This window comes from Melanotaenia boesemani, chromosome 20 (genome assembly GCF_017639745.1).
Source record: "Melanotaenia boesemani isolate fMelBoe1 chromosome 20, fMelBoe1.pri, whole genome shotgun sequence".
Taxonomy (NCBI): domain Eukaryota; kingdom Metazoa; phylum Chordata; class Actinopteri; order Atheriniformes; family Melanotaeniidae; genus Melanotaenia; species Melanotaenia boesemani.
In genome coordinates, this window is record NC_055701.1 from 15,994,304 (window position 1) to 16,007,843 (window position 13,540).

The 13,540-nt window shown below is 44.1% G+C and overlaps 1 protein-coding gene across 9 annotated transcripts in view; it reads right to left on the bottom strand.

Annotated features, from left to right (window-relative positions):
- The window catches only part of meis2a (Meis homeobox 2a), a 76,218-nt gene that overhangs the window by 31,015 nt on the left and 31,663 nt on the right, over positions 1-13,540 (bottom strand). For 8 of the 9 annotated variants that reach the window (XM_041971690.1, XM_041971692.1, XM_041971695.1 and 5 more), the window contains exon 8: positions 13,063-13,208. In XM_041971690.1, coding sequence (XP_041827624.1) covers positions 13,063-13,208 — 146 coding nt within the window. The remainder of the gene's footprint in view (positions 1-13,062; positions 13,209-13,540) is intronic. The other variant, XM_041971691.1, reaches the window with a different exon arrangement.

Consider the following 13,540-nt stretch of genomic DNA (forward strand, 5'->3'; position numbering starts at 1 on the left):
GCTGACTAACTGAGAGTCTGGACCTAGGAAAACCTCTAACTTGACTAATTCCATTTACACTTCCTTGTATATGCCAGCTTAGCAAATTAATACTAAACTAATTAATTAGATATGAAAGTCTAACTTCAAATTAGCAAATTAGCATGTTGGGAAAACTCCTTAATATTGGCATAGAGGCTCTCTAAGTTTATCCTCTTTTCTTTTGTGTTCTAGACTTTGTTTAACTTCTTAAGCCAAAGGAAAGTGGAGCTGATCTTCATTTGAAATAGAAACAGATTAATTTGTGGATAGATACACAGAAGAGAAAAGGAAGTCAGGGGGGGCGGGGGTAATACTCTTCAAATAGAAGCTTTCCACTTGACAGTTCTTCCTCTTATTGAGCACTAACTTAATGATAATAAGTATTCAAATACACAATCAGCACCTTTTAAGCTCTATTCCTCTCTCCTCCTGGTATACCCCTGTCTCTTTAAGACTGCACATTCTCCAGAAAAGGCCAATACGTTCTACCAGTGAGCCCCGGGATACAACAACAAGACCACAGCCACTTACAGAGGACAAACAAAAAAGCCCCAGGGCCAACTATGGAATGTCAAGCCAATTTGGAAGATATCATAGGACATTTGTAATGTCAATTTTTGTTTGCAGGTCAAAAATCAAAGGCAAACATGCTGGATAACATTTGTCCATTACATTGCAGGCAGGAACTCCCCCTTCCCTGCCAAAAACAGCTGCAGGGGACACTTCCTGTTTGCTAATGATGCTAAATGTGTTCAAGTCAACCATGTCAAATTTTCTCCCCCTCTGAATGCACAGCTGGGGTGAAAGGCAACATTTTCCCTCTTCTCCTCCACTGCCTCTCTTATTCACTATCCTCTGCTGAGGGAAGCTCTTATAGGTCCATGACAGACAAACACTTCAGATCATGTCCCTGTCAGTAAGATGGAGTAACATAGATGATGGTAACCAAAGGTGCATTCATCTGAGATCACAAGTACTTCCATGGCACAAAGCCAGCCAAGCCCTGATCAGTCATCACCCCATCCCTACCTGTTGTGTCTGTTCTCTTTTACTGAGTACAGTTTTTGCCTTTAAGAAATACTAGTCTTCTCAGCTCTCCTTTCATCTAGGAGTGTATGAGTCAAGGAGATATCTCCTGTCATTGCTCAACACCCAGGGGCGGCTGGCTGCACAGGGCTATGTGGACTGACAAATGCCCTGAGGATCTTTTACTTTCTTAATGTTCCTCAGAGGACAGTTGACATGTGACAGGAGTTAAAATGCCTTTATGAACCACTGCCAAGAGAGAAGAGAAGAGAAGAGAAGAGAAGAGAAGAGAAGAGAAGAGAAGAGAAGAGAAGAGAAGAGAAGAGCTTATGTAGCTTTTAGACCTGGTTAATAGCATTGAATCTTTAAGTGCATTTTTCCATCCTCTCTCTCTCCCCTTGCAGTGGTCTTAGGCTCAATCCTACCCGGAGGCCAAGGTGACCTTTGACCTGGCTGGCCTGCCTAGCTACAGCCCTCTCGTTTGTTAGGCGCTTTATCCACTGACAATGCAGGCAGGAAGTTGGCAGCAACCCAGCAGCCCCATGGGAGGATGACCATCAGCTAGCTCAGCTTACCGCTTATTACAGGATGGTGGGGAGCATGTGTGTTTTTTGTGTGAACTGGCATGTGTGTGTGTGTCCTTTTGCTGTATGCATCTACTGTCTGTTTGCATGCATGTATGTTTATAAATGTGCTTGTGCATGTGCATCCGCAGACATGTTCAGTTGCGCATGCACGTTATCTGAAATAGGAAAACATTAAAATGTGACTGACCTTTTTTATGAATGTGTTAGCAGTTTTTTACAATGCTAGCTAATGACACGCAAAGAATAAGCCTGGAAGCTACAAACGTCCCCGTCTCTAAGCTAACCAGATCAGCTACGCATGTTAGCAACAATCAGGCAACCTTCCAGCCACTGGACTCATGGGACCTCAGCACACTTCAGTCTTTCTCTCTCCACTCATTCTGTCCTCCTCCTCTCTGCAGTCTGCTCATCAGAGCGCTCAGAACAGCTCACCAAAGCATTATATCATAAGACACTCCAGTTTCACTCTCGCCACTCTATAAAAGTCAGGTAATTCATACTTCATTTATATACCTTCCCATTAATAAAGCTGATGAACTTTTACTCCTTAAATCTAATGGGCCATTTTAGTATGGCTGCCAGCACTGCCGTTTTCTTTTTCTCTCTGTCTGCTGCCAGTCTTCCTTGTACTGCTTTGGAAGATAATCCACACAGACACACTTATCCACTGCTCACGTACAGTGTCATATAGGTTAGAGAGAAAAAGAAAGCTTTTGAGATTTTTGAGACTTTTGACTGACCCCTGCCACAGACAAGCGGTAACTTTACTTCTCTCTTTCTATGTGCAACAGAAGGTCATTGACCTACAGGCCTAACGCAAGGCATGATGGCTCGCTGGCTCTGAGGCTGTTGACAAGCGTCTGTGTTCTTTTCAACAACTCGTTGAACCCCCCACACCCACTAACCCCCCCACACCCTTTCCCTTCTCAGGAATGTAACACAACCACTCACTGAGGTAACCCAAGCCCCTCCCCTCTCCCATCCTTCATTTACGGAGAGAGAGAGAGACAGAGAGAGAGAGAGACAGAGACCAACTGGGGGTGTGAGACAGCTGTCCCCCATCTCCCCATCTCACTCTTGCTCCCTCTCTATTTCTCCTCCTCTCTTTAGATTTGCTTCTAGCCCATTGCCTGCGGAATAATTAATGATGCAATTGAGCCGAGGAGAGGACTCTGACCAGCAGGGGCCATTCCTGAATGCCTGGGTAGACGTTTTATGGAAGACTGGAAAATAAAAACAGAGAGAGGCATAATGGAAATGATAGGCAGAGGTAGAGAACAATATAAAACAGTCAGTAAGAGGAAGAGATTGTTAATACTCTGTTACCCAAAAGTCATCCTTTCTGTTTTTGTCCTCTCAACTCTAAATCCTCCATCCCCCATCCCCCTCTTCTCTCGTCTGTCCTCATGGCAGGATTGGGGGGCCTGACCTGTCTGGTGATTGATGGTAATGTCTCAGGAAGTCATTTTCCCCGACAGCACCCTGCCGCCTTTCACCAGGCCTGGTGCAGAGGTGAGCCCATCACATGGATGCTTTTAACTCTTTGCTCACTAACCTCCGAGGTCTCATGCTTCCTTCTATCTCGCACACCTCATTCCCACCCCATCTTCTGCATCAGCAAAGCAGGCCCAACCACTGCTGTTGAGTCCCCTACTTCTGATATTAAACGGCCATCATACTGCAGATTGTGCAGGTTTATGGAAAAGTGAAAACAAGTCTATTTTGGGAGAAAAAAAAGAAAAAAGTTCAGGCCATCTTGAAGTGGATCTGCCAAGCAGCCCCTAATTCAGGTTGCTGGGGATGTATGCCCATGACTCTATTACTGTCAGCGCTCAGTGCCTCCATTATGGCAATTAGGACAGGGTTCCAACACTAGGAATACTTTGCTATGTCTTGGAATTGCTAACATCTGCCGCATCTCAGGTCCATGCGTCAGACTGATGTTGTAGTTTCTTAAGCACACGTTTTTTACACACTCTTTTTTCTTGTCTTTTGCTTCTTCAACACTGCTCTCCACATTTATTTTCTTAATTCGACTCTAACTGTGCCTTAAAGAGATTCCTCTCTGTTTGAGCCCAAATAACCTAAAATGATCCGTGAATAGACTTGTGGTTTCCATTTTCAATGGGCTTCATTAGTTTTTAATATCTAGCCAAGGAAAAGAGGGAAAATGGCATGGAGATAATCAATGGAAAGGAGCTGGTAGCCTATTAATCTCCCCCAAAGGATTGTGGGTTAATACACGCTCTTGCATAGGCAAACATGGCTGTGTGGTGAACACATCTGTCTGCCTGGATGGGCTTCTTAATGAAACAACCAGCGTTTGGCTACTGAGATGGATGTCGTTCCCCCAGTGAAAAATGAGTTTCCTCTCTCACTATGCTGAGGCTGAGCTACACTTGATAGGGCTCCATTCAATTCACTAGAGACCTGACTGTGCCCCTGTGTGAGAGCAGCCTAAACAATGAAGGTGCCAGGCAGGACAGGCAACGCATGGCCACTAGAGCAAATCATCATGAAGATCATATCAGGGAATCCTAATGTGAACAAGACTCAGACTTATCTGGGAATGAGAGAAGATGCTGAAAGACTAGATGAGGAGTAGTAGCCCACAGTAGACGGATATAGAACAACCAGGAAGGAGAAATGAAGGATGAGCCAGCTGCAACAAATAATTAGGCTCAGTGTGCTTATGTGTTTAATCTTTGCATTTATGCATTTGCAAACCTTATTTCTTATCTGCCAGCAGCTGTGTGCATGTCTCTGTGTATTCTGACAGCGTTGGAGATGACCCCTGGTCAGGGAGTCCTGTAACAGGAGCTCACCTCCGGTTCTGCGAGCTCTCCTCTCAGTGTGCTAAACAGCCACCTGAAGACAGGATTAGCCATTGTGACCCTGGCCCTAAAGTAACTGAGATACACCTCCGGGGACAGACATGAAACACACACTGTCACGTGTTGCAGAGAGACAGCCAGGTGGAGAGAGATAGACACAGGGTAAGATAGAGGTTTAAAAAGAAGAGGAGCAGAAGAATGGAGACAGGTGGTGGCAGGGATTGTTAAGTGCAAACAGGACACTTATAAGAGGATAAATGCAAGTAAGGTACAGTATAATGTTGAGCAAGCTAAGGTGAGGGTGTCAGTGGTGTTTGCTGTTGTCTAATGAAAACAAAGCATCAGAGCATAAGAGGATTGTGTGGCCTTACTCTGAGCCTTGGAGCTGCTGAGATTTGTGCTTGTATGAAAATTGATGCCTGTCAGCCTGTCTATGACTCAAATCTGACAATATGCATGCATGTGTGTTTCTGTGGGCATGCTGTGCTATGACAAATGAGCAGTGCTTAATTTCTGACTGATTATGCGGGCTGTGGGTGCCCTAAACCCCTTTGAACTTGTAATTGCCCCTGGTTTCCGTAATGAACATTAAGGAGGATTCACAAATGTGTGGCTAATTACACATTTGCAACCCCCCCCCCCCCCTCCCCCCCCCCCTTTTTTTTTTTTTTCTTTTTTCTTTACATATTTCTATCTTTATGCTGGATAAGAAAGAGGAGAAGGCGGAGCAGGAGTGGTAGTAGGAGGATGAGAACCAAGGAGGAGGTTCTGGGTTGGGAGGCATGCACTGCTGTTGTCACCCTCTTTATCTAAATAATTGTACAAGCTGGTTTATGGGCTTTATAGAGGTGCTTTGTGTGTCAGCTGCTGCAGCCCTGGGGATATGGGGGACTAGCTTTCCCCACGATCAATATTCAGAGAGATTCACATCTGGAGCCAAGACCTGCTTTGCTCAGATTTGGATTTATATATTTATTTTTTCTTTTTATTTGATTTTTCATTGGCTCCCCTCTTCTTTCACCCACCTGCTTTTTCTTATCAGTGTGTGGAACAGCTATTTTTTGCTATCTATCACACATGCTCATTTGTATAGCACTACATGAGCTTATGAGGCATGTGACCACACAGAAATCCAGAGGTCTGATGTGAACAAGGTCTGCTCTAAACGGAATAGAGACACTGAGGGCACATGGCTCAGTAATATAGTGTATATAGTGTAATATAGTGCTGGTCAGAAATGCTTTAGGAATGAAGCATTCTGGTTAAATAGCTGCAGTGCAAGGAGAATTCACTGTAGTTGGTGGAGGGGGAAGACTCGAGAAAGGAGCAACAAATTGACCCTCTCAGGCTTGGTCTTTGATGTGGACTAGGTTCGCTCCTAAAAAAAACAGTCCATATGTTCAGAGAGGGGAAAAGAGAGGATATCAATGGGGAAGAAATGAAAAGGTGAGGAAGTGGGGGGAAGAGGTGAGAACAAGAGACATGGCTCCCAGTTATAAGGACCCCACTGTGCAGGAATCCCACTGCCTGCCTCTGGACTGAGCATTGGGCAAAACAAAAGCATACATTTGAGAAGAGTAGGAAGGCAGAGGAGAAAAATCACAGAAAATAGCAGGAGTGGGATTTGGTGCAGCTATAGGGTCCCATGACAAACCGAACAGTGAAACACACACTGTTTTTGATTTTCACTCAGTGCCTCCATCCCTCAACCTTTCCTCTCTGCAGCCTCCCTCCCCTCTTTAGCCTGGTTTGCCATTTCCATACTTGTGCTGCTCTTTTTCCCTTTTGCATTTTCCTTCTCTTGCTGTGAGATGAATATCAAAGCGGAGCTGGGGCAGCTCAGAGGCCTGCAGCAGAATCTCACTGGCCTCTATGGTCCCCAGCAAGCTGCTCTAACAGTTCTTGCCACAACCTTGCAATCAAGCATGGGGCAATGAGACTAGCCCACAGGGCGGAACCCCAGGAAGGGTAAGGGGTAATTTAAGGGAACTAGCTCAAAGATGTGAAACCAAATTCTTCTTATACATTTCGTTATGAGTGAGTTGACCCCAAAAGTGTAGAAAAAGGAAAAGCAGAACTAAATCAACGACCACCAAATTAATAACCCTGTTTTTCTTTTTTCTTTATTTTATTTTTTTTCACCTAGGGTATCTAATGCTATCACTGAATAACATATGGAGTCCTTATTATAAATGACAACATTCTATCCTATTTCCTGTAGACTCAACTCAGCCAGGTCCTAGTCAGTGTTATGACTAAAGAAACAATTGCTGAAAGCAGGGAAATGTTCCCGAGCTGAGGTCTATTCTCAGCAGAACATTGGGCCTTAAAAAAAAGTCTTGTCAGCTTTGTGCATGTGTGTTCTTAAAAGAGTCTCTCTCTGCTCAAAGCTGTGAGTTTATAAAGCTCCCTGCCCTCCACAGGCCTTGCTCTGTTTGTAGTGTGCTGTGGTCAGGGCATGTGCGTCCATCTCTGCAGGGGCCAGTCAAACTCCTGTTGTGCTTCTTCTCTACAATGAGGACACCCCCTTTGTAAAACCATTATTTAAAGAAATGGATATTGCATCACATTTCATGGAGCATTATCCTATTTTTCTGTATTGTTTTCTTATCAAACTATAATTTGCAGGTTTCTCTATTTTTCTTTGCAAACACTCTGGATTTTCACACTGCTTAATCACCCCCACACAGTGCAAATGTGTCGTAAACAGTCCCTGGGCGAAAGCACTCATCACTGCTACTTCATTAAACAACCTGCATTAAGATGCAAACAGCAGGAATGAAAACGAACAGGAAGGGATGGAAATTAGAGGAAGCATGGGAGGAGAAGCAGTGGGGCTATCTATGTATCCCAACATTTACTAATGCACAACAGCATGATGCTAATTTTCAATAAGCATTCCTATAGGACTGAGAAGTTAAAAACAAAGCAAACCAAAATCATGGCAATGTGTAAGCACTTTTCTCACACCTATGGCATGCTGCATGCAAGGTTAATGTGGCATGCTTTATATGTGAGTGGATTCCATGTGGGGTTAGTTGTCTTTGAAGTGGAACTGTGACAGATCTGGATTAGGGGGCAAAGTGTAAAGGTCTGATGTCGGAGCATGAAACGAATTAGAGCTTATTACATTCAAATGCAGAACAAAATCTCCGGAACAGCTACCATCCATGAAAAAACGCACTGTAAACAAGGCTTTTGTCAGTCATAGTGCTGTGACCCACTAACACTCAGAAGTTACAGCAGAGCTCCTTTGCAATGAGACGGCAAACTTGATGCAGCTCATATAACTGCACAGCCTGAGAAAATTGGAAGTCACTGGATATGCCTTCTAAGCTCTCATACTGTTCTCTGCTTTCTCCTCTCTTGGAAAAAAAAAAAGAAAAACATGTTGACATCTTCTGATAAGGCAGATGAAATTCTTGAGTCAAATAAAGAATCATTTCACTACATTTCAAAGCAGTGACCCTGTAAGGGTCTGACACTGCTGCGGTATCCCCTCTATGGTGGACTGGAAGAACAGATGGCAGACAGAGGTGGCTTGTGTCTCTGTTTTCCAGGGTCGCTGAGCAGCCGACATTAGAACATAGTGACTAGACAATAGCTAGGCACCAAACCACGACCCCCTCAAACATCTCCTCCACTCTCATTACCAGTGACTTTCCATGATAAACATGACAAAACTATGTCATTTTGTCACTAACATCTGTTTTGCAAACACTCACACAGCAGCTGGTATTGTCACAGAGGCAATGTGATGACTCTTTTTCCTACGTCTTCTACTGATAGTCACACATTTGGGTAGTGGCAGTGAACCAAACCGTCGCCTGGGTTGCTACGGGTGACTGGAGAACTGACTTTTGGGCTCCTGAGGCAAACAAGCACATGACAGATTAGTGTGTGGGCCTCCTCCAGGCTTCCACCTCTGTGACCCTTAGGAGCCCCCTCTTTACCCCCTCCCCACCCCTGCTCTTATCCCAAAACCTACTCCCTGCCTCTCCTTTGTCTCTATACTCTCATCATCCAAACTCAAAACAACCTAAGGAGGTGGAAAAGCAAACTGATTCTCAATCACTGAAACACAGACAAGAGTAGGCTCTTTCTAAATTTCTGGCTTTCAAAAGTAATACTGTTTAGTCAAAACATACAAATAAATGTAAATATACTAGATTAGATATAACAGAAGTATGTTTCTATTAAAACAATAACTAGATGATGAGCCATGTACACTGGAAAGAAAAAAGAAGGCAACAACAAATATGAAATAAACAGCTTTTGGCAGTTCAGAGTAAAAAGAGAAAAGGCTTGGGTATTTCAAACTGTTTGCAGATGTGCGTCTCCACCAGTTAAAAACTGCTTGTAACGGAACAACACACAAGGAATAGACAAGAAGAGGCTTTAACTCAGGATACTACGGGCCTAACTGTTTAGTCTGCACAAACACCATGCCCTCTCCTATTTTTTAGAGATGGACTGGTACACTTGTTTATCACATGGAACAAACATCCGTTGCCAGGGTTAGGCCTTGCCTGGGCCCATGTCTTGTGAATGACCCTTGCTGGCTCTTTTATGTGCATCTATAAAGGGTGGCAGAGAGAGCAGCTCCCACAGGAGGGCTCGACCTGACGATGACACCCTGTTGTCATGGAGACTAATGCTATGTTGGGCTTGGGTTGGGAGTGTGTGTGTGTGTTGGGGGTTAGGGGGTGGAGGACTGTCACTGGTGTATCTAATGATGTTTGCAGCACAATGCATTCAACTCCTCAAAGGTCCTCACTTTTGTGATTGCCTATATTAGCAGGGTTCCTGTGGCTTCACTGGCATCTGTGAGCTCCAATGCAGGTTTTCTTCAAGTTATGCAAAAAGAGCACCGCCATTTTGTTGTCATAACTTCAGTAATAGCTCAAGAGTTAATGTAAGGATTGCATATAAGAAGATAAATGCCAATAATGTTTTATACTAATCACATATAAACATTCATCATTTGGACATTAAGTTCTAATTCACAGCCCAAAGACTCTCTAAATGACCAAAGGATATATCACTTCCCTTTCAAGGAGCCCAGGGGACCAATACACCTGGCTTAGCAGCTTAACAGCATTTCCCCAAACACCCAGGCCAAAGGGTGGCCCAGCACAGAACCTGAGACGCTTGATGCTTGAAAGAGCTACCTACTTACTCATCTAACTGACCACTCTCTCTATGCCACACAATTCTTCCCTCCCTCCTTCTAGTTCACACATACACAGAAACTTTCAGCTGGTCTGTCATGCTCCCGAGGTCCCCTATTTATTTTCATAGGTATCTGAAGGTTTACACTAGTCAAAAGACAAGGCCAGGGCTCAGAGTGGTATCTTTGTATCTGAGTGCTTCCTGTTTTCATTGCAAGGCCGACCCTTGTCTTTACAGGGGTGAGTAAGGGCTAGTGGGGGGGTGAGAGGGAAGGAAAGGCCAAGGGCGCCAAGGGGCTAATTGTAATTTTTAGTTTGCTTTTGCCAAACACAAAAGGGCATTACTTTGGGAACAGTTGCAAAACCTTCAATTGTGGCATTTTTGTTTCTCCTCTTTTATCCCCTCTCTTCTTCTCTTATATTCCCTCAGTCTACATATGTAGTGTGTTCTGAATTCTGTTTGGTAGTCCATGCTTTTGAAGTGCAGCAGAACATTTTACCCCTAACAGTGAAGTTTACCTTTCTGATAACATAATCTCCCTGTAGTATTGAAAAGCTTATACCAACAGTCTGGGATTTCCCTTCTCCTAATGTGGCTGGAAGACATCCAGAAACTCATGGAGAGAGAGGTGGGGGTGGCATTAGAGAGAAAGAGTGGGAGGGAGGTTAGAAGAAGGGAGTGGAGAGACAGTCTGACCCTCTTCTGCCAGCCAACACCAGCTGATCTGTCCAGCCGTTTGCCAATTACATGTGGGACTTTTAAGGCTGCCAGCTCACGTGCTCTCTAGTGCATGTGCATATGGCCTTAACATAAAAGAGGTCAGCGATATCATAGCCTCTCCACTGTCTTTTCATGTGTTGTGAAATCAATACAGTGCAAAAACGGAACTTTTCTCTCAGCTGGAATGCTGGCATTGGTGGTAAATTTAAACTGTAATAAGTTTTCTTCTTTTTCTGTGACCATCATGAAGAAAACCACCCTGTGATTTCTCCAAAGAGAGTGTGGGTCAGAGCAAAGCCTTGGAGGCTAAGAGGGGAGAGAGAGAGGGTAATTTTGTTATACTGAATCTAAAAGCCAACAGTTGTTACTATTGGCCCTTGTTGTTTTTTTTTGTTGTTTTTTTTTGTATGTGTGTGTGTGTGAAGGGGGGTCATGTCCTTTTGAGCTTTTCAGAAGATGTGACAATGGGTGGATGTTGAGAACATATGTAGGGAGACCCCTGTGGCTCATGGAAGAGGAGCTCCATGCTGGCCCCTCAGTTTGAGAAAATACGAGGCCGCTCCTTTCACTCCTCACCCCTCAGTTCATGAATGTGTGAATGGCAGAATGCCGCTATAGGCCATTCAGGGGCCAAAGTCCCCAAGAATTCACCCTTGGACAAACGCATCCATCTATGGCAAATACATTTGCTTAACAAATTAAATGAAAAGAGAATGGTTAATCGGTGTGTGTGTGTGTATGTGTGAGAGAGAGTTTATGGGTGGGAGAACTGGAGGGTGAGAAGAGAAGGGGGATAATTCAATTAGTCCTCTTCCTCAGGAGAGAAATGAAAGCAGGTTAAAAGGGGGGATTATAATTTGTACAAGGCTGGCCAGGGCTTTGCACAAAAGAAACAAATAAAGATTGGAGAACATCCACAAGCAGGGGATGTGATAAAGGAAAGGGGCAGAAAAAGAAGGCCTTGAAAGCTCTGCTCTGTCTGAATTCACCAGGTTTCTGAAAGATGTGCCCAATTCTGGGCTCTTCCCCCTTCATTCCTAACCACTCTTTCAATTTTAAAACAATTCTAAAGAAAATTGTTGGCGACTCTTCCAGAGGGTCTGCACAGAAGGGAATACTGAAACTGTGTGAGTCTTTCATCAGGGAAAATGCAAATCGGTAAGAAATGTATAGTCTAAACACAAGTTGTGTTTATTTAATTCATGCATGTATATGTGAACAGACAATAAATCCAGTCTCAATGAAGAAATTAGGTTTTTTAGTCCCACTCACTCAGACAGGGTATTCCAAGCAGAGCTATGCTCAAAGAAGGGGAAAAAAAAGGCATAGAGCAGAATTAAATGCTCTCTTAGGTAATAGTCAATAATAATAAAAGTTTAGCTTCACTCCTGCCTTTAAGCTTCTGAATGAAGCTTGGTCTGTGCAGTTTGGTGAGAGGTCTCCAGTCAGGGAGCGATGGAGCTGTGAACAGCTGTGAAGTCATTTTGATAATGATGAGAATAATAAGCGTGCAGACTGGCGTGGTGGAGCCGCTAAGGCCTGAGAGGCTCGGGGCTTTGCTGTTGCAGCTTCACTGCTCCTGAATAGATAAAAGTGATTAAAGCACTCCTGATTATCCCTGACCAATATGTAATGGATTTACAGCCCTTTCAATTAGGCTGTATTTGCTGGCCGCTTATTACTTGGGCTTTTGGTTAGGTAATCAGGGTAGAGGGGGTTTTGAGCTAGGAGTGGGCACTTTGGTAGTAGTGGTGGGGGCGAGGGGATGCAGGGTGCACAGGGCACACCTGAACCTTCTTAATGTGAGGATGATTTGTAGGACTACAGCTCTAAACTAAGTCTCTTCTACTTTCTCTCATCTTTTACTTTGCCCATCCCCCTACATCATCCCTCCATCTCTGGGACACGGATGCACAAGCTCAGGCAGCTTATGTGTCCCAGCATGGCCACCTCTTTCTGAAATCTGACCTGTGTTGCAAAATCAATACAGCCCGATGTTCTGATAATGCCTTGACATTAGCAAGGGTGAGGGGACATGGGAACTACCCCCTTTTACTAAGACACAGGCAGACAGACAGAAATATAGACTATAGGGGACATTCATTTACTAAGTGTATTTAAAATACTGTGGCCTTTCATTCTAAACCCAAGAATGACTGTGGTTTCAAACAAACAATTTCTAAACAGTTATGAGAAAGAAGTGCTTTAGTATAAGTTCATTAGATGCAAAACTGTGAAAATGAACAAAAGATGATTAGATGAAGTGTTTCATTTCTTTGAAAAACTGCATCTTAAATGAAGCAGCCTATGGCAATTGTAACCTCTGTGTTTACACACCTTTACACTCACAGTTGATGTTCATTAACTATCACTCTTCTTTGTCTGCTGAGAAACTTTCTTGAAGCCAGTCAGTGCATTTCATACTGTAGTAAATGTCAAGGATTGTTGGGCCCTTTCCTGATCATCCAGTGTGCTGAGCAGAGCAAACAGTCCAGACTGATTAGATTGACCTGGTCACTGTGTCCTTCTGACAGGCGGCTGACAGGTGAGCATCACCACGCTGCCATCAATCTTTCACTTGCGCCCACTGCAGCTACTATGTGACAGTGGTGTGTGCGTATGTATGCTTTGTAAAATGCGTGTGTCTCTAAATGCACTGCATTCATGCATGTGCATCTTCAGCATGCAGTAGCTTTGCTTACCGTGAGATGTTGAAACAGCCACGCCCTCATGATGTTTGTGGCCACCTTAGGGAAAATGCCACGCTTTTTCTGCCTCTTCTTATCCTTGTCTGGATCATCATCATCCCCTGTGCCAGGCGATGCAACGCTGTTGTCTAAGCCATCTCCTGGACGGAAACCAAACCCAGGGTTAAATAACATCTCAGACCACATCATAGACTGATGTAATATAATGTTCAAAGCTCAACAGAAGTACAGAGAGTCAAAGCTGAGTTTAAGGCTCATGAAAAATGGATACATGGACAAATACCACAGATACAGAAGTAGTGCACTGAGGCTGAAAGACTTGCCGTAGCAAAGCTGGTGTTGTGCAGTGAAGATGTAGAGGTAGGGGGATTTAGATGGCCTTAGAAGAAGGCCTGTACAGAGAATGAGGGGTTTACGCAAAGGCCTAGTAGAGCTGCCCTATAACCCAGAGCACGGGATAGGGGGATAGGGG